This window comes from Psittacula echo (assembly GCF_963264785.1).
Source record: "Psittacula echo genome assembly, chromosome: 1".
NCBI lineage: Eukaryota > Metazoa > Chordata > Aves > Psittaciformes > Psittacidae > Psittacula > Psittacula echo.
This window is the reverse complement of record NC_137735.1, coordinates 51,146,866-51,172,764: the sequence shown is the minus strand read 5'-3', so window position 1 is coordinate 51,172,764 and position 25,899 is coordinate 51,146,866. Positions and strand designations below refer to the sequence as shown.

Sequence of the window (25,899 nt, the reverse complement as noted above, 5' to 3'; positions counted from 1 at the left end):
ACTGTAACCAGGTATTAATCTAATGCTGTTAATCTGTCAGACTCTAAAACTTAAAGCACACTGCTGTAACATTTTAATACAATTAAAAAGTCATTTTTTTCCCTTGACTAAAATATGTGTACTAATTAACATTTTACTTTGGTATCACAGCAATGGATATGTAGGAAACAAAAAACCCAAATCAGCTCAGAGCCAGGGACTTCCATTCCTGCATTAGTCTGTGATGCTGACACGGGTTTTTTGTCTGTTAGGTAGAATAAGACCAATCTGATCAACCTACTTCTCTGAATAAATGTCAAGAAGTCTCTAATAATTCTTCTAATTCCTTAAAAAAAAAAAAAAAAATAGAAACAATAATAATTACTACCTGAATCCACTGTGGAATAATGAGAAAACCTGCTCATTATTTAAAACTTTTCTCTCCTAGCTTCTTTTAGCCAAGTATAAAGTATAATCTGTCAAAGAAACAGTAAATTACTAAAAAGAGAGCCAACAGTCTGTTTAAAATAAACTAAATTGTATCAGCCACCTGACTGTTTTTGATGTTCTGTATAAAAAAGGGACTAACCCAATAATTGCAATTTCTGTTTGTTCATTCACTTTTAGCATAGCAAGTCATGAGCTTGCTAAGTGCTTACAACACCTTGGGTACTGGAAGCTGTTGTAGTACATCAAAAACAGCAAGATGAGCACAAAAGTAAAAAAAATACCCACTAGCATTTGCATTCTGGACAGCACAGTTACCTCTCAAAAAACCATTATTATCTGAAAATCCTTCTATCCTTCCCACCATAAAAAAGGAAAAAAAAAAAAAAGGAAAAAGGGAACAATACCTAAATTATCATGGATTTCACATTTCCGAGTTATTCCTGTTCCTAGTTGAAAGTGCTCAGCTCAGTTAAGGAAGGAGATGCACTCTGTCAGGGGCAGTAGCTGTGAGCTCATCTCACACCTCCTATGGGCTCCATTCTTAGGACCTCCCACGGAGATCCATCCCTTCCCACTGCAGCGAGGAGCTATCTGTGTGTGCTCACCAGGCTGGTGGGGATGGCCAAGGCCCCACTGCCACACACTGTACCCAAGGCAGTGGTGCTGCTGCTGGGGATGCCGGAGAGGGAGATGCAAAGAAAGAGGTCACAGCTGTATGCAAGCCAAATCACAGTGCAATCACACCCCTTAGTATAGGTAACAGTTTCAGCTTGCCCTGAAGCAGGAAGAGCTTTTAGCTTAGCATAGGATCAAAAGACTGATCTTCTCAAGAGACTGAGGGATATAACAGACATTAATTAGGAGTACAGCAGCAGATGCCACCTTAGCTACATTGTGAGTTCTCTGTTAACTTTAAGCATGTGAAAGAAGCACATCAGAAAACAGAAACTAGACTGCCATAACTAAAGCATAAAACAATAGCGTGAGGCTGGTGTACAAGCCAGAAATATGAGTCACAAAATCATATGCAAATAGGGAAAGATAGCCAGGGTAAAAAGAAATCACAAGCAGAGGAAGGAATTAATGTAAGCAACACTGATTTCAAGTGTGTAAGACACAGAAAGAAAAGAGCATGTTAGTGGATATGTAGAGAAGTTTCCAGTCCATCTGATCCTTTAAAGAACTGCCAGAAACATTCTCATGGAGAAATGTGGAAATACTGAAGAACAAAAAATGAACTTAAAGCCAGGGACTTATAGACCAGCAGCATGAAGGAGGGAAGAGGACTGCTTGTACCCTTCCCCCTTAAATCCTTACAAACACACAGACAAAAATAATTTCTCCTAAAATCATAGGACAGCCTTAGCCCATGTAAGCCTGTGTCAGGATGAACACTATTCTAAAACAAGACTCCTCTGATGGACTCCCTAGGAAGTCCCTGCCTCTTGCACACACCTTCCCCAGCCTCTCCCGCTCATCAAGTTGGCAGTGCAGGGCCACAATGAAGGTGCTGAAGGAGGAATGGCAGAGTAGAGGCACAATAAGCAGGCTGCCCACATACTCATTCACCACAGGGCATGTGTACAGTGGTACCTATACGCTGTTTCAATATTTCCCTACCCATGGTGCCACCACATAGTCTGGACCCAGAATTCATTCTTCATTTTCTCTCCTGCATGTTTCCCTATTTCTGTTGTATGTGCTCCTTTTACCCAAAGTAGTAACTTGTCAGATACAACCTATATTCAGCTTAATCTTCTTGAGAGTAGGTGATCTACTCAAGCAGAGATGTGCAGAATTCTGGGGAATCACAGCTTTCAGCTGCCAGGCCAAAAGCACTTGGAAAGTTGAAGTACTTATAGCCCATGATGTTTTTGCAGCTTCAGCTTAGCATATGACAAGACACATCCTAGTAGTAGCTCCTGGTCTCAGACTTTTATAGTTCCCTGTCTGCCGGGCCAAGTCCCTGCTGGAAACTCCTGCAGTTTTGAAGTCCCATTGTGGTGCCACCATACTTGTATACAGGGCAATAAATCCAGAAACACCTTTTTATCAAGTACTAAAAAATATCTTGCTATCTGCAAGCAAACTGTACTGGCCTTGCAAAGGGACTACTTAACCTTGAAAGAGGTTCTACATTCAGCAGCACTGCATGAATTTACCCTTCTACTGAGAGAACAAACAAACAAACAAATACAAAAGAGAACATTTAATGAAAGGTAAGTCCCTAAGCAGAGACATTGGGATATTTTACTCAGGGCACACTCAGAGTACATAAATAAAATTATTTTTTATTCTTCGTACTGGATTAGTACACAATATTCAAAGGACAGCTAAAAAACATTTTTATACAGGCCACCTTTATTTACTGTGGCCAATACAAACTGATGCTATTCTAAAAGAGAGCACTTAGCCAGAGAAAAAGATCCCTCAAGATTTTTTTTCAGATTTACTTCTATACTAGAGGCTAAGTCCATGGATGGGCAAATAACTCACAAAAAGGAACATTACAAAATATGAGCCATGCACTGAGAACATGTTTGCCATCGCACAACTCACCCCTGCTCACCTGTGTGTGGCATCATGACAAGCCATGATCATACAGATAAACTCAGATTCAGCAGTCCAGAGAGTTCAGGACATATTCTGGGAGCAAGTATAGTTGTGGTGGAAGAGGAGATAATGGCTGATTTTCCAGTCCTGACCTTTAGTAGCCAGAGAACCATAGTGTTATGTCCCAGTGGCAGCTCAGATGCTGAGGGATCTCAACCTGCAGCTACCACTCTAGAAGGACATGACAGTCTTAATGGTCCTATTATTGCCACCCTTTGTATCCTATGCAGTCTGAAACATCCTCTGAAGCATTTGTTGCCTAGGATGTAGCTCTCCATATCTTATTTCCAGATTAAAGCCCACCCTGAGTCACAGCAAGCAAGGACTGCACAGTAAGGAAACACTACATTTTCTTTAGTCTCCTGCACTAGAGTGAATAGAGATGATGTCAGCATAAACCCTTGCTCTCAATATGCAACATTTTGGAAAAAAAAAAAAAAAGATGAAAAAGGCTGTCACTCCTTAAACAGGTCACCAGTATTCCTCAGCTTTTTCATTTTTATCTTTTTTTAAACCATATGCCAGTCTGGAAGACAAAAGCACTTATGTGAAGTTCAGATCAGGGAACAACCCTTGAATAGTCACTTTCTCTTAACTTTATCCTGCAGTCTTTTTTCAGGATCCCTCACCTAGAGTCAACTTATTTATAATATAAAACGATCCAGAAATGTATTCAGTGACATTGTGATCCTACTCCTTAAGGGGCTGGTGTGGGTTCCCTAACAGAGACTATTGACACAGGCCTTCCCCCTTCATTCACAGTGAGAAAAAAAGGTATGGTCCTGGTAAACCCTTGTAGCTCACTGGGGATTCCTTCTGGCTACCTCACAGCTCTAGAGAAGTCCAGGTGAACATATTTTGGCAGCTGCTGGTCCACAGATGGAATGAAGCTCACTCTTCAGAAAGAGGCTTTCCACCAGCCATATGACATTTCTAAGGTTGTTTAAGGACCTGGTTTAGGGAAGCTTGCAATTTGTACAGATATGCATGAAGTTTGGCCACTTTTCTTAAGCTTTGGGCAGAGCAACTCTCCAAAGAAGCACACCATGCATGGAAGCATCCCAGCAGCAGTGGGAGATGGATGGTAATGGATGTCATGGTTTAAGCCCAGCTGGTAACTTAGAACCACACAGCTGCTCACTCACTCCCCACTTTCTTCTCTCCCCACTCCTGGAGGGATGGTGAGGAGAATCGGAAGAATGTAATTCCCATAGGCTGAGATAAGAACAGTCCAGTAACTACGGTATAACACAAAACTACTTCTGCTACCACCAATAATAGTAATGATAAGGGAAATAACAAGAGGAGATAATAGTAAAAGGGGAAAAGGAAAAGAAAACAATAAACACAAGTGATGCACAATACAATTGCTAACCACCTGCTGACCAATACCCAGCCTGACCCAAGTAGCTATCTGGGCCTTCCGGGGAACTCCACCCAGCTTATATACTGGTATGACGTACTGTGGTATGGAATACCCCTTTGGCTAGTTTGGGTCAGCTGTCCTGTCTCTGCTTCCTCCCAGCTTCCCATGCTGCTCCTCACTGGCAGAGCATGATACTGAAAAGTCCTTGATTGGAATAAGCATTACTTAACAACAGAACATCAGTGTTATCAGCATTGTTCTCAGACTAAAGTCGAAAACACAGCACTGCACCAGCTACCAAGAAGGGGTAAAATAACTGTTACAGCCAAACCTAGGACAATGGGTCATGCCATATGTCCTTTAGAGAGATGTGTTGGCAGAACCAGGTCATTCCAAGTAGGTCCCTGGGAGGTACAAGTCATCCAGACTGTCTGCACACACTTGGGAGGGTGGGTGCTTCTGAGGTTCCACCCACATGAACCAGATGGGGCACCCCATGGTCACCACTAAGCACTAGCCAGGGAGACTGAATCCCTAGGGAAACCCATCAGTGCAGTACAGACATGCCCACGGACCCTGAAGTCATAACAGACACATTTTCAAGATTGGTAGATGGTGATGACTGGTAAAAATCCATAGCTGCTTCTACAGCATTTCATAAAATAACTGCACAGCAGAAACAGCCAAAGTGCTTTTTCTTGGGCATTTTCCCAAGATGGTGATTATGAGCATGGGATAGACTCTAATGTTCAGTAGCAACAGAGGTTCCCCAGCTATACATTTTTAAACGATTGTCCTGTGTTGCTGAACCCAGAACAATGATTCTTCAATATCTGAAGGAATTAGTCAATAAATGTTCTAAGCTAACAAGTTAGGAGTTAGGATTGCAAAGGGGCATTTTTCATGCTCCTATATAACCTTAAAAATTTCAGTTAGCCTGTATACCCTTAATAGAACATACAGCAAAAATCACGATACACTATGCAGCTATATATGGCAAGTGTGTAACTCTGATGTCCGGTGCTTGCAGTACAGAAAAAAACTCAGTCTTCTAGTGGCTTGCTGCCTAACACAATGAATTAATCACTTCTGGGATAAATTATGGACTCCTGGAACAAAACAGTAATGTTTATACAGCACCCTGCATAATGGAAACTATAGAAGAAACTGATCTATCCAAGCACTGCATGGATTTAATGAAACTGATTTATCAGTTTTAATTCATCTAAGTTCAGAAACATCCTGAGCTCCCACACAATATGAGAAATTACTTTTATTTGTCTCCAGAATAAAACATTAATTCAGGTCAGGTTTTCTTGAGATTTGTCAAAATAGTTTTATTACTTCATCAAGACCCTTAGATTCATTCAAAATTAAGTTAAAAGAAATCCCTGAACACAGGTGCATTGTACAGGTCGTACCAGAATTTCAGGAAAATGGTTTAAATTACCCATACTGGAATTTGTTGAAGATGTTAAATTTAAAAACAGAGTTTAAAATGGTCTGCTCAGTTTTTTAGCTTGACCTCTCACTGTAAGTACAAGAGTGCAAATAGCATAGTACTTTTAAGCCCCATTACACTATAAAATGAAAAAGAAGAGGACATCTCGCATTATTTCCAGCAGTGTCTATGATGATACCAGAAGTCATGGCTAAACCTTGCTAAGCTTATGAAATCCCATAGAAGCACTACACAGGCTACTAGTAGTAAATAGAGTTATTCTGTGTCCAAACTACCCAGAAGTACTCTGATTTAGTTAGATTAATTCAGGTTTGATAATGTCAAAACTTCAGGTCATTTTGCTGGTTATATGTGGTTTCTGCCGAAGGTTTAAAGTGTTATTAAAGATTTAACATATAAGCTGCAGTTCTGCTGCTGTTTTTACTCTCTGGTACCAGCTCCCAGGTATTCTGTAGGTCACCAACAAATGAGTGTGCAGATATGTAAAAAACCTAACTATATTAATTCCAAACAAGAGTGAATTGATACTATTTTTTTCCCCAGAGAGCTTTATACTATTACTTTACTTGTCTACCACTTGAAATGGCAATTACCCTCAGGAATCATGAGACAAAAATGTAAGTCACTTCAGTTCAGTAGACAATTCACGTTACATGAACAGTAATTCATACTTCACCACGTATGAATCTCTTACCTCTAGGGTTTTCCTCCCCCATTTTTTCCAGCCAGAGGATACAGACAATGAAAAATGTAAGTCAAAACTGTTCTTTGAAACTCAAATATTCAGAATCCAACTATAAAATTTACAGTATGGAGAACTTTCCTGTAAAGCATTTAATCTTACTGATCCCAAGATGTGTCAGCTAAATATAACAATGCTGTGTTCATCCTACTTATCCACAGATACTCCTAATGGTGTTTTCTGTCACTATTACGCTGTCTTTATAGATACATCTGGAGAAATGACCAAGTTGTTCCAGGAAGAAATTTACTAGAGAAGTCTTAAGTGATAGCCAGCCTAATAGTTCCAAAGATCCTATTGACTAGAAAATCTATGAGGTTGTTTTCAGGTTCTAAATCTTGATGAAAATGTATTTGGCCTGATTTGGGGTGCGGGCAGGGCGCAGGTGCGGTGGTGGCCGCTTGCATCCCATCAGTCTCTGCGGGCGGTGGGACTCGGTGCTAGGGTGGTGAGTTGAGCATGTCGGAGAAGAAGCAGCCGGTTGACCTGGGGCTCCTGGAGGAGGACGATGAGTTTGAGGAATTCCCGGCCGAAGACTGGACTGGTTTAGATGAAGATGAAGATGCACATGTCTGGGAAGACAACTGGGATGATGACAATGTAGAAGATGATTTCTCCAATCAGCTAAGAGCTGAATTAGAAAAACATGGATACAAGATGGAAACCTCATAGTTTTTGCTGAATATGGAGTGGTTTAACGTTGAACTGTGGATAGACTATATTGAGAAAAGAAGAAAAGCTGGAGAATGAGAAGACACAATTCATTATCTATTGGGACCAGTATTATTTAATATATTCATCAATGATTTAGATGAGGGAATTGAGTGTACTGTCAGCAAGTTTGCTGATGACACTAAGCTGGCAGGAGTGGCTGACACGCCAGAAGGCTGTGCTGCCATCCAGCGGGACCTGGATAGGCTGGAGAGTTGGGCAGGGAGAAACTTGAAGAAATACAACAAGAGAAAGTGTAGAGTCCTGCATCTGGGGAGGAACAACCCCAGGTTCCAATATAGGTTGGGGAATGACCTGTTAGAGAGTAGTGTAGGGGAGAGGGACCTGGGGGTCCTAGTGGACGGCAGGATGACCATGAGCCAACACTGTGCCCTTGTGGCCAAGAAGGCCAATGGCATCCTGGGGTGTATTAGAAGGGGGGTGGTTAGTAGGTCAAGAGAGGTCCTCCTTCCCCTCTACTCTGCCCTGGTGAGACCGCATCTGGAATATTGTGTCCAGTTCTGGGCCCCTCAGTTCAAGAAGGACAGGGACCTGCTGGAGAGAGTCCAGCACAGGGCAACTAAGATGATTAAGGGAGTGGAGCATCTCCCTTATGAGGAAAGGCTGAGGGAGCTGGGTCTCTATAGTTTGGAAAAGAGGAGACTGAGGGGTGACCTTATGAGTGTATATAAATATATAAAAGGGGAGTGTCACGAGGATGGAGCCAGGCTCTTCTCAGTGGCAAACAATGATAGGACAAGGGGTAATGGGTACAAACTGGAACACAAGAGGTTCCACTTAAACTTGAGAAGAAACTTCTTCTCAGTGAGGGTGACGGAACACTGGAACAGGCTGCCCAGGGGGTTGTGGAGTCTCCTTCTCTGGAGACATTCAAAACCTGCCTGGACACATTCCTGTGTAACCTTATCTAGGTGTTCCTGCTCCGGCAGGGGGATTGGACTAGATGATCTTTTGAGGTCCCTTCCAATCTCTAACATACTGTGATACTGTGATACTGTGATTTAGACTAAGTTGCAATCTGAGTGTCTGAGATTAAAGCTGTTTTCCTGGCACTTTCTTGACACAGAACCTATTATTATCAGGTCCTCAGGCAAACTTGAAGGAGACCAAAACCTCCACATCTTTGTCTCTTATCTCCAGACCTTAATGCTCCCTGATGGGCACTGCAACAGAGCAAACTGTCTCATGTAGAAGAGTAAGTCTGTGAAACCAAGGTATGCTTCATACAATAAACAATATGAAACTACTGACTTTCTATATTTAAATTACCTTCCAGGATTTAGCAAATGAATTCACTCTTCAGCTCTGTTTCTGAAACATTTTTCCTCAGTACTATCATTTTGATATTCTGTTTTGAATTAACTCCCAAGGCACACTGATTCCCTTTCTTTTTCTGGTCTGCATTTTCCAGATTAGGAATTGTTAATTTCTGCTCTTAAATCAAAGCTTAGAATACAACTGCTAACTAATAATAATCTCAACTTCTTCCCAAACTCAAATATAAGCCTTATAGCATCTAATATTTCAAACGTGTATCTAAGTTGAAGATTATTTTAGAAACAGTTGGCATTATTACAGAGATTATTTAAATACGCAAGCACACAAATGCACAAACACATATGTATAAAGTATTTCACACTCAAAAGACCTGCAGTAAAAGAATATTACGGATGTAATGTTAGGTACTCAAAACCCAGGCAAAATGTCTGTGTTCAGTTCTCTCTACACTATCAGTTTTTAATTTCACAAAGATACTTTTTATTCCTCTCATGTGGAATCACAAGCTTCATCCAGTGTGTAGTATGGGACCATATCACATGGATGAATCAGAGCCGAGTAGTGAAGGTCGTTGTCCATGCCTCATTTGTTGCCAATGCTGCAAGGAGTTAATAAATGGAGTTGGAGACAGACGGAAGAGAAATGAGGGTTTGATGGTGAAGACAACTGAATGCTACTCTGGAGAATTGGATTCTATCCCTATCTCTGCCATAGAGATCCACTCTGATGCTGGCAAACATTTCACAGATGGCTACTAATTGTGTCTTTCATTTCCTGCATGCACAGTGGGCAACACCTGAGGCCAGATTTACAGAAGTGTTAAGCATTAAAACTGCAACTGTACTTGACTGAAGTGGTTTTCTGAATGGAAACAGCGACATAAAAACTTGATACTTCTGAAAATTCAGATCATGCCTCTTCAAATAAATGTTTGCTTGACAATTTTGGTCATAATCTGAAGAGTCAATTGTGTATCTTTAAAATAGAGATAAAGCAATTACTTCCTTTTGGGTATGGTTAGGAAAAATTCATTAAAGTTTATGCAGCACTTCATGACCATGGCCCTCTAATATAAAACTCCCACTATGACACTGATAATGTTGATGTAGAGTATTTAGTGAGAAACTGCAATGAAGTGCACTAAATACAACGTTCAGATACACAATGGGGAGGATTAAAAGTACAAGTACCAATGCACCAACAACTGACAATTTCCTCACAATGTAAGACTTCTGAGAAAATAATGTGTGAGCCCAGAGGAAAAACTGTTTTACAATATAACTGTATACAAAAAGATAATGGATTACTGACAGAAGCAGCTTAATTCTGTTATCTCTTATCTTCCAGATATTTGACTTTTACAATTTTACATTCATATTCTCTGACACAATTTGTACTTACATGAATGCATATACATTACAGAAAGATTTCTGTCAAATTTCAGATCAGCTTGTAACTGTTGCCTTGACAACTAAATTTAACCAGATCAGCTGGCTGCAATCTTGACCCTTTCTTTCTGAAGTTGTGTTGAAATTTAACTTTTCAATACTGCTCAATATCCTTTTGCTCTAAAAATGGAAATATACCACAAAGTGCAGCAATAGGGCTCCTATGAGATTATGAGCAATTTCTGTCAATTTTTGTTGTGTCCTTCACACATCAGGCTGGTTGACAGTAGAAGTCACACAGATTTCCTGTTCTCATCTAGTCCACTTGAATTATTTCTGAAATTAGCCATAACCCTAATTCACACTGAGAAACAGGAATGGAACTTTTATCTCTATTTTTCAAACTTTGTAGACATACTCTATCACTTTTGTCTTTACAGTTTATGCATGCTGTCTTTCTACACCAACGTTCAGTAAATTCAAGAGGAATGTTTCACAGTGACACTTATCCTGATCCTGTTGAAACGCTGGTGGCAATACCTTGGCCTTCCCCTTTTCGTTTTATCATCAAATCACTGGAGCCACCTCAAAGCTGCTTTAAATTGTGCTCAAGTGTGACAGGGCCCTTCCAGACCCTCGGATTTACTCTAGGTTTTGTTTTTTTTTTCCCTCTCCCTGCTCTCTAAGGTGTCCTCTGACACATATTTCATATTGCAGGCTGCAAAGAGGAGTGAAATAAAATAGTTCTCCTGACACAGTGCCACCAAAGGATTTTCTTCCCTCCAGCTCACTCCCTGGGCAGTAAGCTGTGCCAGCTGCCCTGCTGCTTCTATCTGCTGGAACAGCGCAAAGCAGCGTGAAAGACGACAGAAGATCTAGGCCATGATATCTTTTTAAAGAAAGTTGTAATTCCCATTCTGCATTTCATATTAAGGACATTTCAGATTAATGCTTTTAAAACTATAGCTCTCAGGTTGCAGAAAAGAAGTTTTGTGTTCTCCTTCCTTTGCCTGCAATAGGCTAAAGTTTAGGGATTTAGACCACACAGGTTAATAGGTAATTATTAGCAGATAATGAACAGATTGCACAGATTAGCAAGAGCTGCTTGAGCAGTTGTGACTCTGTCACGAGCAGCAAGAAATACCGTCAGCAATTCCTACATCTAAGGTATTTTTTTAATGTTTCTGTAAAGAGCTTTCTTCCTTTACGAAGAGAAACATGGTTATTTATTTACATACTGTTTAAGTCAAAATAATTACATCTGCAGGCTATTTTAAATAATATTAAGAAACTTCTATTAAAAACTCAGCAACCTAAATTTCTGCTGACAACGGTAGTCACCAAGTGATAGTTTCTGAAGAAGCACTGTGTGAAGAACTGTCAGTTTTCATTTGAGTTTTACATTAGAAGGATGAATTTGGAATGATAAATTGTAAATTACAGCAAACTGGAGTGAAATTTCATAAATATCAGTTATATTAACCAAAGCATGATTCCTACACACTTAATACAACACAATCAATCAAGCTCAGCTCCAATTATACACTACTACTAACCAAATAGCTGCCATTGTCAGAAATGATGAATGCTTTTGAAATTCTGAGTTAGAAGTGGAAAAAGGTTTTACCATGTGATACGTCATGTGGGCAGAGAAATCCTTGTGGCTTGGATACACTGTGAAAGGGAAACCCATATAGCTAAGAAACACTGAGCAATGCTATTAAGATACAGTTTATGCATATTGAAACTCCAACCTAAATCACTTCCATGTAATTTCTTTTCCATGGCTTGATGTACTTCTCATTACGCCTTTCTACCTTTTGACCAAGCTGTGCTCAGCTGAAGTCATGCACTAAGGAAGACTTTGATATATTCATTCGGGTCATGGAGGTCCACATTTGCCAGTGGCAATTCTGAAAAAACCCATCAGGCAGATAGATGTATTTCATCTGAAAGGAAAATTTCAGTAATAGGCAAACCAGAAATGTTTCATGCTATTCTGAGTTTGCATTTGGTATCTGTCTAACTCTTTACAAACCTAAAGACCAAAAGCCACGTAGCAGAAGAAAGCTGGCATTAGAGACAGCCTTTTTTATTAAAGTGCAAGACCTGCATGATTTGATTGATTTCCCAATCAAAGTGAATAATAATAATTTAAAAAAAATAAAAGTTAAGGACTGCACTGTAGTATCATCTATTTTAGAACAATTATCTCTGCAAAAAATGGAATGATGGATGTACTGGCAACAAGTCCTCTTCATATTTACACACACATAGCAGTGAAAGTGGCAACAGATCCCGAGCTTCAGAATTCCATCTGCAGCATTTCAAATTCTTGTTTATGCTCCGTACAGAGACAAGCACGGAAGTACTGTGCTCATCTATCAACCCTGGTAGCCAGTACCGTAAGATTTCATGATACATGTTTGATAACCTTTATTTACCACAGTTCAGTCCTGGAGTAGTGTTTTTTGTTTTGTTGGTTTTTTGGGTTTTGGGGTTTTTTAATGTTACATATACTTAGATTTAGCTTAATATTCACATTTGTGACAGTAGACTTTGATCCACTTCATGCATGTCTATGTTTCATCAATGAGAACAGGGCAAAACTACCTGAGTCAGTATATTCACATCCAACAGCTTTAGTGTAGTAGGATCTTGCTATAGCTGCACCTCTTCTAGTGCTAGTTTGTCTTAATTTACCTAGAATTTCAATTTTTATTCCAATCCTACATTTTAAAATAAGAGCCTGAACTTTCCCTATAGCTTTTCTCATTTAGAAATGTAGTTCTGCATCACCTTTAAATATTTCTGCCTGGTTACAAGAAGGATTTATCTAAATTCTTCTGGCTGTCAAAGTCTTGCAGCAACAACTTCCCATTGCATCATTTCCTTTCATGCTGAGCTTCCATCATATGAAGATAAATGGGGCATAGAAGAAATTGAGGCCAGACATGCATGCAATCAAATGATGATTGTTGTCACATGTACTATAGCCCTTATTTAAGTCAGGGTTCTTCCCCAGATAAAAACTGCCCTTCTTGGGGCAGGGGTTATTTGCTAAGGCTTCACATTCACACCATGCTAGTACACTCCTCTTGCTTCAGTCACTGGAAAAGGGAGCTGCTAGGAAAAACAAGCTCAAACAAGTAGAGAATATGAGTCTATGAGCAGAGTTTGCGTCCACCTATGTCCACCAAATTTTGCAGCGCTTCATATTACTTCCCCCCAACATGTTTTGCTTTCTGACCAGAAGTCTGCAGATCAACCTTGAAGACTTTTGTTTAAGCAAAACGGAACCCCACACTTAGAAAAAAAAAAAAAAAAAAAAAAAGTCACACACAAAGATACAACAGTGTTGTATACTTTAAATACAGTATAATGCTGAACCAGCACACCTCCATACTGCTAGATACTGCTTAGACAGATTTAATGTAGCCATTCTGGATCAACTTTCATTGTCATGTTTATTCACCAAAATATTATTACTAGCTGGTGAATTTTCACTACAAAATATCACCTTCCAATATGCTTTCTCCACCAAACCATAAATCATTAACTCATCACTAACCAGCACAAGCTAAAGTAACAAAAAAATGTGCTGTATGTGGAGTTTTCACATAGCCATTTTGGAGGCCTCACACATTTTGGGCTGGAAGGTTAATCTGCTTGAGGGTAGGAAGGCTTTACAGAGGATCTGGACAGGCTGGATAGATAGGCCAAGGCCAACTGCGTGAGTGGGGTTCAATAAGGCAAAGTGCCAGGTCCTGCACTTGGGCCACAAGAACCCCACACAATGATATAGGTCTTGGAGAAGAGTGGCTGGATAGCTGCCTGGTGGAAAAGGACCTGGGGGTGGGTGATCAACAGCCAGCTGAATATGAGCCAGCAGTGTGCCCAGGTGGCCAAGGCCAATGGTATTCTGGCTTGTATCAGGAATAGTGTGGCCAGCAGAACTGCGGAAGTGATCATCCCCCTGTACTTGGCACTGGTGAGGCCGCACCTTGAATACCATGTTCAGTTTTAGGTCTCTCACTACAAGAGAGATACTGAGATGCTGGAGTGGGCCCAGAAAAAGGCAACGAAGCTGGTGAAGGGCCTGGAGAATAAGTCTGATGAGGAAATGCTGAGGGAGATGGGGTTGTTTAGTCTGGAAAAAAGGAAGCTCAGGGGATACCTAATGGCTCTCTACAACTACCTGAAAGGAGGTTGTAGCAAGGTTGGTGTCATCTCTTCTCCCAAGTAACAGGTGATTGAATGAGAGGAAATGGCCTCAAGTTGCATTAGCAGAGGTTTAGATTGGGTATTAGGAAAAATCTCTTCACCAAAAGGGTTGTCAAGCACTGAATTAGGCTGCCCGGGGAAGTGGTTGAGTCACCATCCTTGGAGGTATTTAAAAGACCTGTAGATGTGGCACTTACGGACATCGTTTAGTGGTGGACTTGGCAGTGCTAGCTAACAGTTGAACTCAATGGTCTTAAAGGTCTTCTCCAATCTAAATGATTCTATGATTTTAACCATAAACCCGTGTGCTCTGTTTTCTAGGTTTCCATGTTTGCACACAGGAACTACACAACACTTGAATATCAGCTCTCTCAACAAGATTTCATCATACTAAAATTAACAGAATTTCCAGAGCAGACAAACAATAACGCTTGCCAAAATTTTTTTTTCATCCTCAAAAAATGAAGCATAACAGCATTTATGTTGGTATTTCATACTCTATGTTCATTCTGATTCTAGAAATCAGGTTTCCCTAGCAACCTCCACTGCTTTGCCTCCCCAGGTTGCTTTAGTCTACCATCACCTTGGCACCTGCGACACAGTGCGACCAACACAGCTTGGGCAGAGCTACACTCACTTTTGCCACTACCCATAACAGCTGCTGACCTTCAGCTGGTTGTAGAACCCATTACCAAAGCACTAGGGCTCTGAAGCTTGACCTTGCCTTCTTGGTAGAAACCCAATTAATTTTCACAGATCTTTCTCATAGCTTCAGGTTGTCAAACCACACAGCACCAGACTGGGTTAAACTGCCTCCAAAGAGACAGCAGCTACAGCTACAGGCCAGCTCCCTTGTGCAGCTGGCAGTCTATTTAAATGAACTGATATCCAAGAGACGAAGGGAGGGAATTAGAGAGAGTGACAGACAGACACAGGGTGAAGTCTTCACTTCCAGAGGAATTGCCATAATGTGTCTGAGCAGGTGGTAGCAACGAGAAGGAAAACCTACAAGAATATTAACTTAATTTCTATCACAAGTCATTAATAGTAGCTGAGGCATAAACCCTTTCACAGCTGAACTGGCATTTGGATTGATCAGTATTGACAGCTTGTTTACCAGGAAGATCTCAAGAACTAGAAGTGCTCACCAAGTAGCTTGAGCTTCTTTCTTTCAAAAGAAGGCAAATACAGCGAGGGGGAGGCTAGCTCCTCACACTCTGCTGCTGAAAAAGGAAAAGAAAACCTTTTACTTTCTGGTTTTCCATTGAATTTAGAAAATTTGACTTGCTAATCTTTTATACGTTGGCATTTTTTCATGTTCTCAAAAGATAAATATTTTTAATCAGGCAATTCCCTTCAGGATAACAATGATTCAAATTATACAGATGAATGATATCAATCAGTTATTAGGCATGAAAAACGTGTGTATCAAAGCCTAATAATGTTTATACTAACAAAAGTGCAAACCTCTTTTCCCCTTCTTAAAAAGAAACTGCTCTAATATTTTTCTTATGCACTCAAGAGGGTTTGGGTTTTTTTTCTCTTCAAATGTTAGAATAAATCCAGCAGTTAACTGGTGAGTTCTGTTTGCAGTAGAACATTATTAAATGTGGAATTAATCAAATTAATTGGAGATACCATGCCATATCCCTGTAGATATATAGAAGATGATGTTTTCAAAGGCTGTTTTTTAAAAATGGAAAATTGACATTAAAATGGCACTGTTGACTTTAAAGCCCTAGATAGGGTTGCCTTTACTTCCACATTATTTTGCCAGATATCTATCTTCACTCAGACAGAATCTGACTTTTAAGGATTTTAAATGATTACCATTTCAGTCACAGGGCTCTTCTTCGCTCTGTCCCTCATCTCAGGAGTCACGCTGTGACCCTTGCTGCAGAGGTGGTTTCAGTAAAACAGGACATCTATTAAAGCTGCTCATCATTCAGTTACTTCATGCAGCAAGGGAAATGCCTGGACCACACTATGAGGTTTTTATTGGCAAACACCACAACACACAAATGGCTGCTTCAGGGTACGTTTGCTAAATCTGTCCATTTCGCAAACCAGGTAGGAATTTGTAGTGGGCTGCTGCAGAAGATATTATAATAAGGAGTCAGTGATTTCAGACAGAACCTAAGGAGAGTACAACCATAGGACTTGCTTATGGAGACCCCATGTTAGCATGAGTAACCACTATATAACCTGAGAATATACTATGATTGCCTTTAACTGGTTCCTGTGGAGACACATAAGAACATGCTACTTTCAGCAGATCTCAGTGGCTGCTACACAACTTAGATGATGAATTTGTAATGGAGAAGCCTGTATGTGTTTCCCACATAGTCCATATGCATGACATAATCTACATACTATGTCTTACCTTCAGGTTAAGCAGCATACCTACGCGTAACATTCCTTTACCCTACAGCAGAAACTATGAGTAAGTTTCTTTACTTTTAAGAAAATCCTATGAAACCTCCAAAGATCACAATGCCAAAAAACCTCATCATGGACAGGATCTGTGTAGTGGGATCAACTTGATAGCGTTTGTCTGATGTTTTAATAGGCAAGGTTCCCAGCATCAGAAGGGACTTCTTACTGTCACTTTTTCCACTACTTTTTTAACATCAGAAAGGATATAATATTGCTATCACCTTTTCTATTATTGCTTTCACTTTTTCTACTACTTCCATTCTTCATGCAATAAACACAAGAGTCTTCCTTACTGAAGAATCTCCACACCCTGCATGATAAAAGAATTCATGATGTGTATCAAGCTATTCACATGCTCCTGACAGCTACCATACTTCCCTAAATTATGAGTAAAAAATAAAATGAACAAACAAAACAAAACTCAACTCTGATTAGCCAAACAATTTGTTTTGAGGATAACACAAGGCCTACAATCTGTAACACAGAGCTGGAAATAATACACTGCAAAATCAAGTACCAGACCTGTTCTTTCCAGCTGATGGTCTGCTTTCTGCATGAGACCAACATTAGCAGTTTGATCCAAGAGGCCACTTGTGCTTCACCTGCTGTTCACAGAAAACTTGTCTATCCCTATGTCCACAGTCATCAGTAAGAGTAAAGTGCTCCATAAAAACCAGCTTGATCATTGTCATTATTTTATACTTCCCCTCAAGAGAAAACTGATTGTTAGATTGCCAGCATTCAGAGAAAGGAAGACATCTTAACTGGTGCTCACAAAAGGATCTCAGTAGAAGATGAAAACAGTGAGAATCTCAAAAAAAAAAAAAAAAAAAAAAAAAAAAAAAAAAAAGACATTCTGAAATTAAGTCAGGAAGCACATCCAATATCCAAACAGCTCCCTACAGAAGGGTGATAGAGGACAAACACTCTTCACCTAGATTAAGTTATAGCAAAATTAATGCATTTTATAAACAGAAAATTCATATCAGTAATGAGCAGTATAAACACCTAAAGCAAAGCAAGATGCAGCTGCAAATTATGGTATAACATCGTTATAGCTACTTTCTTTGTCATTATGGAGCTAAGCATATTGCTTAGCTGCTGGTTGTAGGAGTCATTTTTACAAAATAATATTTGTTTTATGCACAATACATCTGCTGCTGAAGATAAGATTCAATATACAAAACATATACATGAAGATATTTTGCTTAAGTTAACACAGTCTTGTGAAACATCTCACTTTCATAAAGAAAACCAGAGCTTCCAAGTTTAATTGTGTGTGAAGAAGATACATACTTTAACAGGGATTTCTCACAACCCATATATCAGAAGGTGTTGTTCAAAGGAAGGTACTTGGCATGGAGAAGTAGTAAAGACAACTACCAAAAATTCTTGCTCAGAAACATTTTAACCTAGAAGGAATTCAGAAATACAGAAAATACAATCCTGTGCACAAGGTTCATTTCCCAGCAGTAGGCAAATGCCTACTCCAAATTGATTCTGGCCAATATTTCATGCTTTAATCAACAAATACATGTTTCAGAATGCTATCTGGGGAAATCAGAAAAAAAAACAACCAAAACCAAAACATGGGTCCTGATCTGATGCCATGAAGGCTATTCATTAATGCAGCAACAGATGGTTAATCTGCAGACTTAAAATATGTCAACTTCATTTAATTAAAAGTCAACATTATAATAATATTGCCATCATAAAATCAAGTTCTGACAGCATGCCAAATTTTATTGTTGTTTGACTTTTAAACAGAAACTTTTTGATGAGGAGCAACACACTCACCACTTCGCCCGTGATTATTTACATGTCTCAATGAACACAGGGCAACTCCTCCTTGTGGGCTCCCTCCTGCAGTTGCTCTCCTGTGCAGAGCAGCATTTTGACACCTCTACTCCTAACCTCACTAGCATTTCAGGCTGCAGCGGGTTCTGCAGCTGACACAGCTATGCCACTACTGGTACTCAAGCTAACTGGTTTTGTGTTATTGACTACTGACAGTTACAGCAAATTATTCTGAATTATTTGTCACCTTGTAATTTGCCATGTAAATACACAGCAGTGGATCTAATTGTAAGTGAGGTGTAACTCACTGGGGGGGTACCGAGAGCTGTCTTAAGTTATTTGTAAGAGACTCCACACAAGGATACATCTGACATAAGTAATACTTATTCTTTATCACCACATGCGGCCAAAGTAAACTGTCACTGAGGCACTAGGGATAACTACTAGAGCTGGCTGTTAGCACTGGATAGAGCAGTCGTTACAAAACACCACACCATTATCTTGATCTCAAGGCCACTACCTGGCCCCAGCTTCTCAAATATTTCATTAAGGATCACCTCAATTAATCCCCTAACATTTCTGGACTTAAAATCCCAGACAGCTGGGACTGTACAAGAGAGGGACTTCAGCCTGTGCTGGATCTGTAAGCTCTGCAAGACTTCTATCTTAAAACCCTCTTCTCCTTGCGCAGCACACTCCAGATCTCAGTATGAGAAAAGCATGAGCTGCCAGGCCCAGCAGAGAGCAAGCACTCGGCACTCACTGATACCAGGGCAGAAAGGAATCAAATATTGACGTGCGGGCCCTGCTGACAAATGGTTAGGGGTTGCAAATCCTGCTATAAAAATGACAGAGTCAGGAAAAGTCCCATCTGGTTATGGACTACTTCTCTGTTCTGAGGTTTGGTGCAGCCCCCTATTCTGTTAATAGTATGAAATACCATCTTACTGGCCTTGATCAATTTTTCACTGTCCCAAGAATATAATATAATGCTTTTATTTGGGGGAAAAAAAAGGTTGCTTTCTTTCTTTCTTTCTTTTTTTTTTTTTTTTTTTTAAATACAACAAAAAAGCACCCAGTAGTAGTAGTAGAAGAGGATATACCGGCTTAGGGGCCAGAGTATGAAAGCTTATTTCTATGTTCTGAGAAAACACATATAGGCTGTCTTTAAAACTGTTACAAATACATGGTCTGCAGAGAGACTGTGAAAAAAAAAATCAGAATGCTGTTTTGCTGTATTTTCCCAGACACCAAACAGGGAGCTAGATTCCTGAAAGTCGCATCTGCATAATTACCCAGCAGCCATCTAACTCTTTCCTCAGCCCCTATGGACAATTTCACAGCTGCTACAGTTCTGAGCAGCAGAGCTGGACAAGAGGTTGGAGAGGACAGAGCCAATCACCCAGATGCCCCAGCTGGAAACAAGCAGCCAAAGCCTATGTTTTGCAGCTCCTAAGCACACCTCTTATCTGAATGAGTATCTGAATTCAATCAACACAGCAGGCAAATGCATGGGGACAAATCCTACTTCTCCAGTAGGAAGGTGTACAGTGACAGTGAAAAATACGGTATTTATATGTGCCTCAAAGTATTAAAGGATGCTAAGCAGAACTTAGTAGATGCTACCAAAATCTGGTAGACACTAACTACTTATTTACTTATTTACTACTTATTTTAATAACTGTGCCTTTTCCTTCAGAGTGTTTGAATCTTACTCCTTGGATGCACAGAAGAACAGTGACAGACACACTCCTCTTAAAAATACCAAAACAAAAAAACATACTAAATTCTTCAAAGAAGAAGTGAGAAATGTGCTGCAGGGCTGTCTTAGCAGTTTGCATTGGTTTTTATTTTAATTAGAGATTAGATCAGCCACTCCAGATGCCAATCCCATATCTGGACGCCACAAGAAGAAAGCATGAGACATATATACTCAAGGCAGCCACCAGCAAATGCTGCTATTGCAAACCAAGTGGGAAGGCAGAAGCTGATACATTCTTGACTTCTATTTCCCATTCACAATCTGGTAAGTGCTGTTAACAGCTGTAGAGACATGGCCGTGCAAAAGAAGCAGTCTTTCAGGTAACCATATCCTAATCCACCTGAAGCTATAGTATCGTATAGAGATTTTCTATTATTACCAGTGGACACATAAAAACTTCAGTGGAAACCCAGTGTACAGACCTAAAGACAAAATACAGGTCTAAACCAAACATGATTCTAAAGACGCCCATCCAGCGTTCCCTGAAGTCCTATAAAAGGAATTCTATCAGGTCCAACTGTGAGAGAAACATCCTTTCTGGTAGAAAAATATGCAGTGAACCCACAATCTCTTTACTGTAATTTGTGTGCTAAATAGCACAGAATTTCAGTAAACATGGTGCCTTGCTGGGTACAGAGATATAATCAACTTTTCCTGATATTCAAAACAGTAAACCTGGAGTGAACACTAATTGTGAGCAATACTGCTGTTTGCACAAAGAAAGCATTTGGTGAATAGGACTTTTTGCTTTTTTGTAATTTTGAACACTGAACTTTTTTGAATTTTGAACACTGTGATTTACTTCAGTGTAAGAAAACATCAGCCAGTATTAATGGTTTGAAATACTTTTTTTTTTTTTAAATTTTTTGGTCAAGATAACTATGATATTTTTTATATACATAGCAAATGCTTATAGCAAAAACCTGACTGAGATGAGCTACCTTAGTTACTCATGCCTGTTGGAGCCAGGTAATGCCCTGATGCTTAAATACTTTTTCAGAGCAAAGAATGAGCATCCAAACACATATCCACTAAAGATAAATTTTTCAGAAGCAAAACAATTCAGTTCCCAGAGCACTTCAGGATATGTCCCAAGTATGTCACTATGTCAAAAAAATGAGAGAGAAATTAGAGGAAAACATGAAATGTTTACAACCTGATCCAAAGGTCACAGGGATCAAAGGAGATGCTCATAATGACTTTGGCAAACTTTGGGACTTGACTGTAGTCACTCAGCAAAGGACATTTCAGAAGTTTTACTATTTTTTTTTTATATTATTGTCATTCTAAACTAAAGGCTAGTTTCAAAAAACTAACAATAAATACATACAAGTAGCTGAACTACTCAGTACTGCTCAGTGGTAATACACTATCATTCTCACAGCATCTTTGATTAAAGTACTGCATTAACCTCACAGAACTCCTATACATTGTACGTATGACAAAAAGAGGTCATATTCAAAGATAAAACATATGCTGATTACCTGCTATTTTTGGATATTACAAACTTCACTTTCTAGTTCAAGTAATTTCTTTAAATCCTAACCAAAAATAACAGACTTGCCAATTCCTCTGCTAGCCTGACAAGTAGTCTAGACACGGTTAGATAATAGCATTCACCTCTGATGGTCCCCTCTGAGGTATTAAGCATTTGTTAGTAGTTTAACAAATTCCTGCTTAATAGTGCTTTATGACAGTCACATCAGTTAATAAATTCCAAGATGTTTAGAACTACAAAGATCAGCTTTGTCCTGAGACACCTGAATTAGCATTAATTATCAACATACAGATGCTATTGACATATGGAATAGAAACATATTTGATTAAAAACACATTGTAAAATTCTTTTCATGCTCCCACAAATACAGGCAAGTAACAGTTGGATTTGTTACGACAGATACTTTAATGAGCAAGTAAATATCAAGATATTTTGTGCTATTCAAGAAATCTACAGTTTAGCAAAAGCTGATTTAAAATTTCCCTAATACTATTCCGCATTCTGGAACCCTCACATCTAAAGAGCTTTAAGAGGCAAGCCTCAGTAGCACTTAAAGCCACAAGTCCAACACACATTCCTCTACATCTTGAAGTACTTCTCGGAACAGTTGCTTTTCCTCAAAATCCATATATCTTTGCTTTTCCAGAACTACTTAATTTCTCAAACACCCAGCATCTCTGAATAACACGCAGCATTTTACAAAGTGAAGATACAATGTATTTTCTTACAAGTACATCAAACCACATAGCAAAGAAAGTTTTCACACTACTGAAAGACATTTGAAGCATGCATGCTATTTCTAGGATATGTATTTATCTAAACCTTGTCCTTCAGCTTTCACATGTAATTTCAAGCCATCACTGCTCAGCAGAAGGTTTAACAATAAGAAAGGAAATAATGTCTCTATGTGACTCACCAGCATCTAATACAGCAATATCTAAACCTGCAAAGCATCTGTATTGGTTGATAAGAGATCTGTACAATCATTAGGTCACAGATCATTCTAGGTGAACGTTTCAGTTTGTTGCAGTAAATCCTGACAGCTTCAGTGATCACAAATGCCTTCTGCTAACAATAGAAGGTTTAATATTGCCAACACATTTATTCCCTCCAGTCTTCTTTAGCCCCCAACACAGTGCATGAAAACCAGCAGCCTGTACAGTAAGGCTACAGCCAGTGAGCATACGGGTCTCCGTTTAAGAAGGCTAAATTTGTTCTCTGCTGATTATTTAGACAAATATAATTGGTGTCGAACTTCTGCAGAACACTTGGGTTTCCCCTACCTCTCTTTCTCATAGACAAGAGAAGGAAGAAAATTCCCTTTCTATCTAATGACTTTGCAGAAAGGAGAGCATTGCTGCTGTTCTTGGTGGGGAAGGAGGAAATGCAATTTGTTGATGTTAACCTGACAAGAGTTTTGATTGGGATTGTTCCCATCTATTCCCAAAAGGCAAGGTAAGAAAACTAATCTGTCACAACAGAGGAAAGAAGAGTCATAAGTGATTTCCTATACAACCTTTTTTAAAATTTCTATAGCTGGCCATAAATCAAAAGATCTGATCACAGAACTTTCTGTTTAGAGAGTCACAGTTAACTGAACTTGTACAGCACCTTTGGTGGGCAGGGATGGTGTTCAATGTGATAAAAGCTCACTTGTTTAAGACAGACAGGGCAGAAATGTTTCATCCTTTTCAGGAAAGCTCTTTTGAAGTGCTTCAGGATCTAAAATGCCAACTTTACAAATGAAGAGGCTCATGGTTGAAAAGATCTAGGGACAGCCAGTCCTACACATGTTAATGTTTCTCAAAGTGTCACTGCATGCTTGAAGACCTTTACTTTCCCTTTTCTACTTCTCAATAATTCTTTTTTCAAGAGTACCAGTATCAGCCAAAGCATCTGAGGAATCACATCACCTTGCAGGAATTCTGTAATATGGGAATCCAATATGAATAGCAGTAATATGCAGTTTCACAGAGCCTGACCCATGTGACCACGCTCAGGTCCTACAGAACTTTACTAGCGCCAATGCCGTGAGAAAAGGTTAGCCTATGGTTTTGTGTCAAGCTGGCCAGGCAGAACCTCATCAGCCAAGAAAAAAGCTAATAATTGTATCCAAAATACTGTAATGTTTTTCATTGCAAGCATTCAGGAAAGCTGCTCCATACACCTGAAGTAATGATGAGCCTATTACCCTGGGAGCACCCCAAGACAGTACCATACCATACCAATCTGAATTTTTCAAGCAGACCATCAGACACCAAAAGCAGAGGATTCCTATCCTTTGGATGCTAGCATGCAGCAGAAAGAATGAGCCACTGGGTCATGATTACAGATAAAGACTATCTGCATTGGAGAGCTGCTAGCCTAGATTTATAAACTAAGGGGATGGAGGCAAGGGATGGGATGAGGAAGGAGTGTTGCAAGCTTGAAGGTGTGTCTGAACATGAGAGATGCACATCATCAGGGTGGAATAATACAGGGCAATCTGCTCCAACTGCAGTATGAAGAAAGCACTGACATGTCTCCTCCTCTGCTGTGATAAAGCCTTAGAGCCTTAACATACCATAGAAGCAGAGCAGGTTTTGCTCTTTCTGTGAAGAAGTGATGCTGTGTAGATAACACTCCCCTGGCACATCCTCTTTGTGGAAGTGAAAAAACAACTTGCCCCTTTACTAAGTGCCTGCTGGGTCCTGCTGTGTGGTACCCTGAGGTCAGCATGCCAGACACACTCTGGATCTGAATGGCCTGGTTTTTCCTGCCACCTCTCCCCTCCCTAGATGCTTCATAAGTTTCAATAATAAAAATAATGCTAAAATAGAAAGCAAAATATCCTCCCAAAGATGGTTTAGACACATTTTAAATACAAATGTCTAGGGAGGCTGAGGGGAAACCTTATCGCTCTATACAACTACCTGAAAGGAGGTTGTAGCAAGGTGGGTGTTGGTCTCTTTTCCCAAATAGTGAGCTATACAAGAGGAAACAGTCTCAAGCTGCATCAGGGGAGGTTTATATTGGATATTAGGAAAACTTTCTTCCCTTGAAAATGCTATCAAGCACTGGAACAGGCTGGGCCTTGAGAAATAGATTTTGTGGCGACATGGCACCCCAGAGAGTACTGAGTCAGACAATGGGACTCATTTCCGGAACAACCTTATAGACACTTGGGCCAAAGAGCATGGCATTGAGTGGGTATATCACATCCCCTACCATGTACCAGCCTCTGGGAAAATCGAACGGTACAATGGGCTGTTAAAAACTACACTGAGAGCAATGGGTGGGGGAACTTTCAAGCATTGGGATACACACTTACCAAAGGCCACCTGGTTGGTCAACACCAGAGGATCTGCTAACAGGGCTGGCCCAGCCCAGTCAGAACTTTTACATATTGTAGAGGGGGACAAAGTTCCTGTGGTGCACATGAAGAATTTGCTGGGGAAGACAGTCTGGGTTATTCCTGCTTCAGGTAAAGGCAAACCCACTCGTGGGATTGCTTTTGCTCAGGGACCCGGATATACTTGGTGGGTAATGCGGGAAGATGGGGAAGTCCGATGCGTACCTCAAGGGGATTTGATTTTAGGGGAAAACAGCCAATGAACTCAATTGTATGCTGTTGCCTGCTATAGCCCATCAACTAGAAGTCTGCAGGGCACCAGCGACTGGCTCTGACTTCCCTCCGACCATCATCCCAACAGAGAATGAAATTTGATAGAACCAGATGAGTTCTGAGGTAAAGGAACAATCAGCATCAGCAGGCAACGATCTAACATTGCACACAGCCTCTGCTGCCCTGAAAGACTGTTACAAGAGATGGAGCCCGACATAATGGACCAGATGGACTCAGCATCTTTTTAGGGATTGGTCCATGCACTAAGATAACAGTGCACTGAGATGAGAATGAGGGTATATTGAAAATGTGGGATCTGAGCATGACGTGAATGGTATGGAATAAGGGGTGGATACTGTCCTGGGTTCAGCAGCAGCAGTCACTTTTTCTCCTTCTTAGTAGCTGGTGCAGCGCTGTGTTTTTGACTTTTAGCCTGGGAATAATACTGATAAAGCCGATGTTTTCAGTTACTGGTCAGAATGTTTACCCTGACCAAGGACTTTGTGAGTCTCATGCTCTGCCAGGGAGGAGGGGAAGCCGGGATGAAGCAGGGACAGGACACCTGACC

At 40.1% G+C, this 25,899-nt stretch overlaps 2 protein-coding genes across 3 annotated transcripts in view; one reads left to right on the top strand and one right to left on the bottom strand.

Moving 5' to 3' along the window:
- Nucleotides 1-25,899, bottom strand: part of GRID2 (glutamate ionotropic receptor delta type subunit 2) — a gene marked incomplete at its 5' end in the record, with an annotated part of 729,364 nt that overhangs the window by 444,821 nt on the left and 258,644 nt on the right. The window lies entirely within an intron of this gene.
- Nucleotides 7,036-7,376, top strand: LOC308224761 (26S proteasome complex subunit SEM1). Its single transcript, XM_080624958.1, has one exon. It carries the CDS (start codon nt 7,072-7,074, stop codon nt 7,282-7,284), a length of 213 nt encoding a protein of 70 aa, XP_080481084.1. The 5' UTR covers nt 7,036-7,071; the 3' UTR covers nt 7,285-7,376.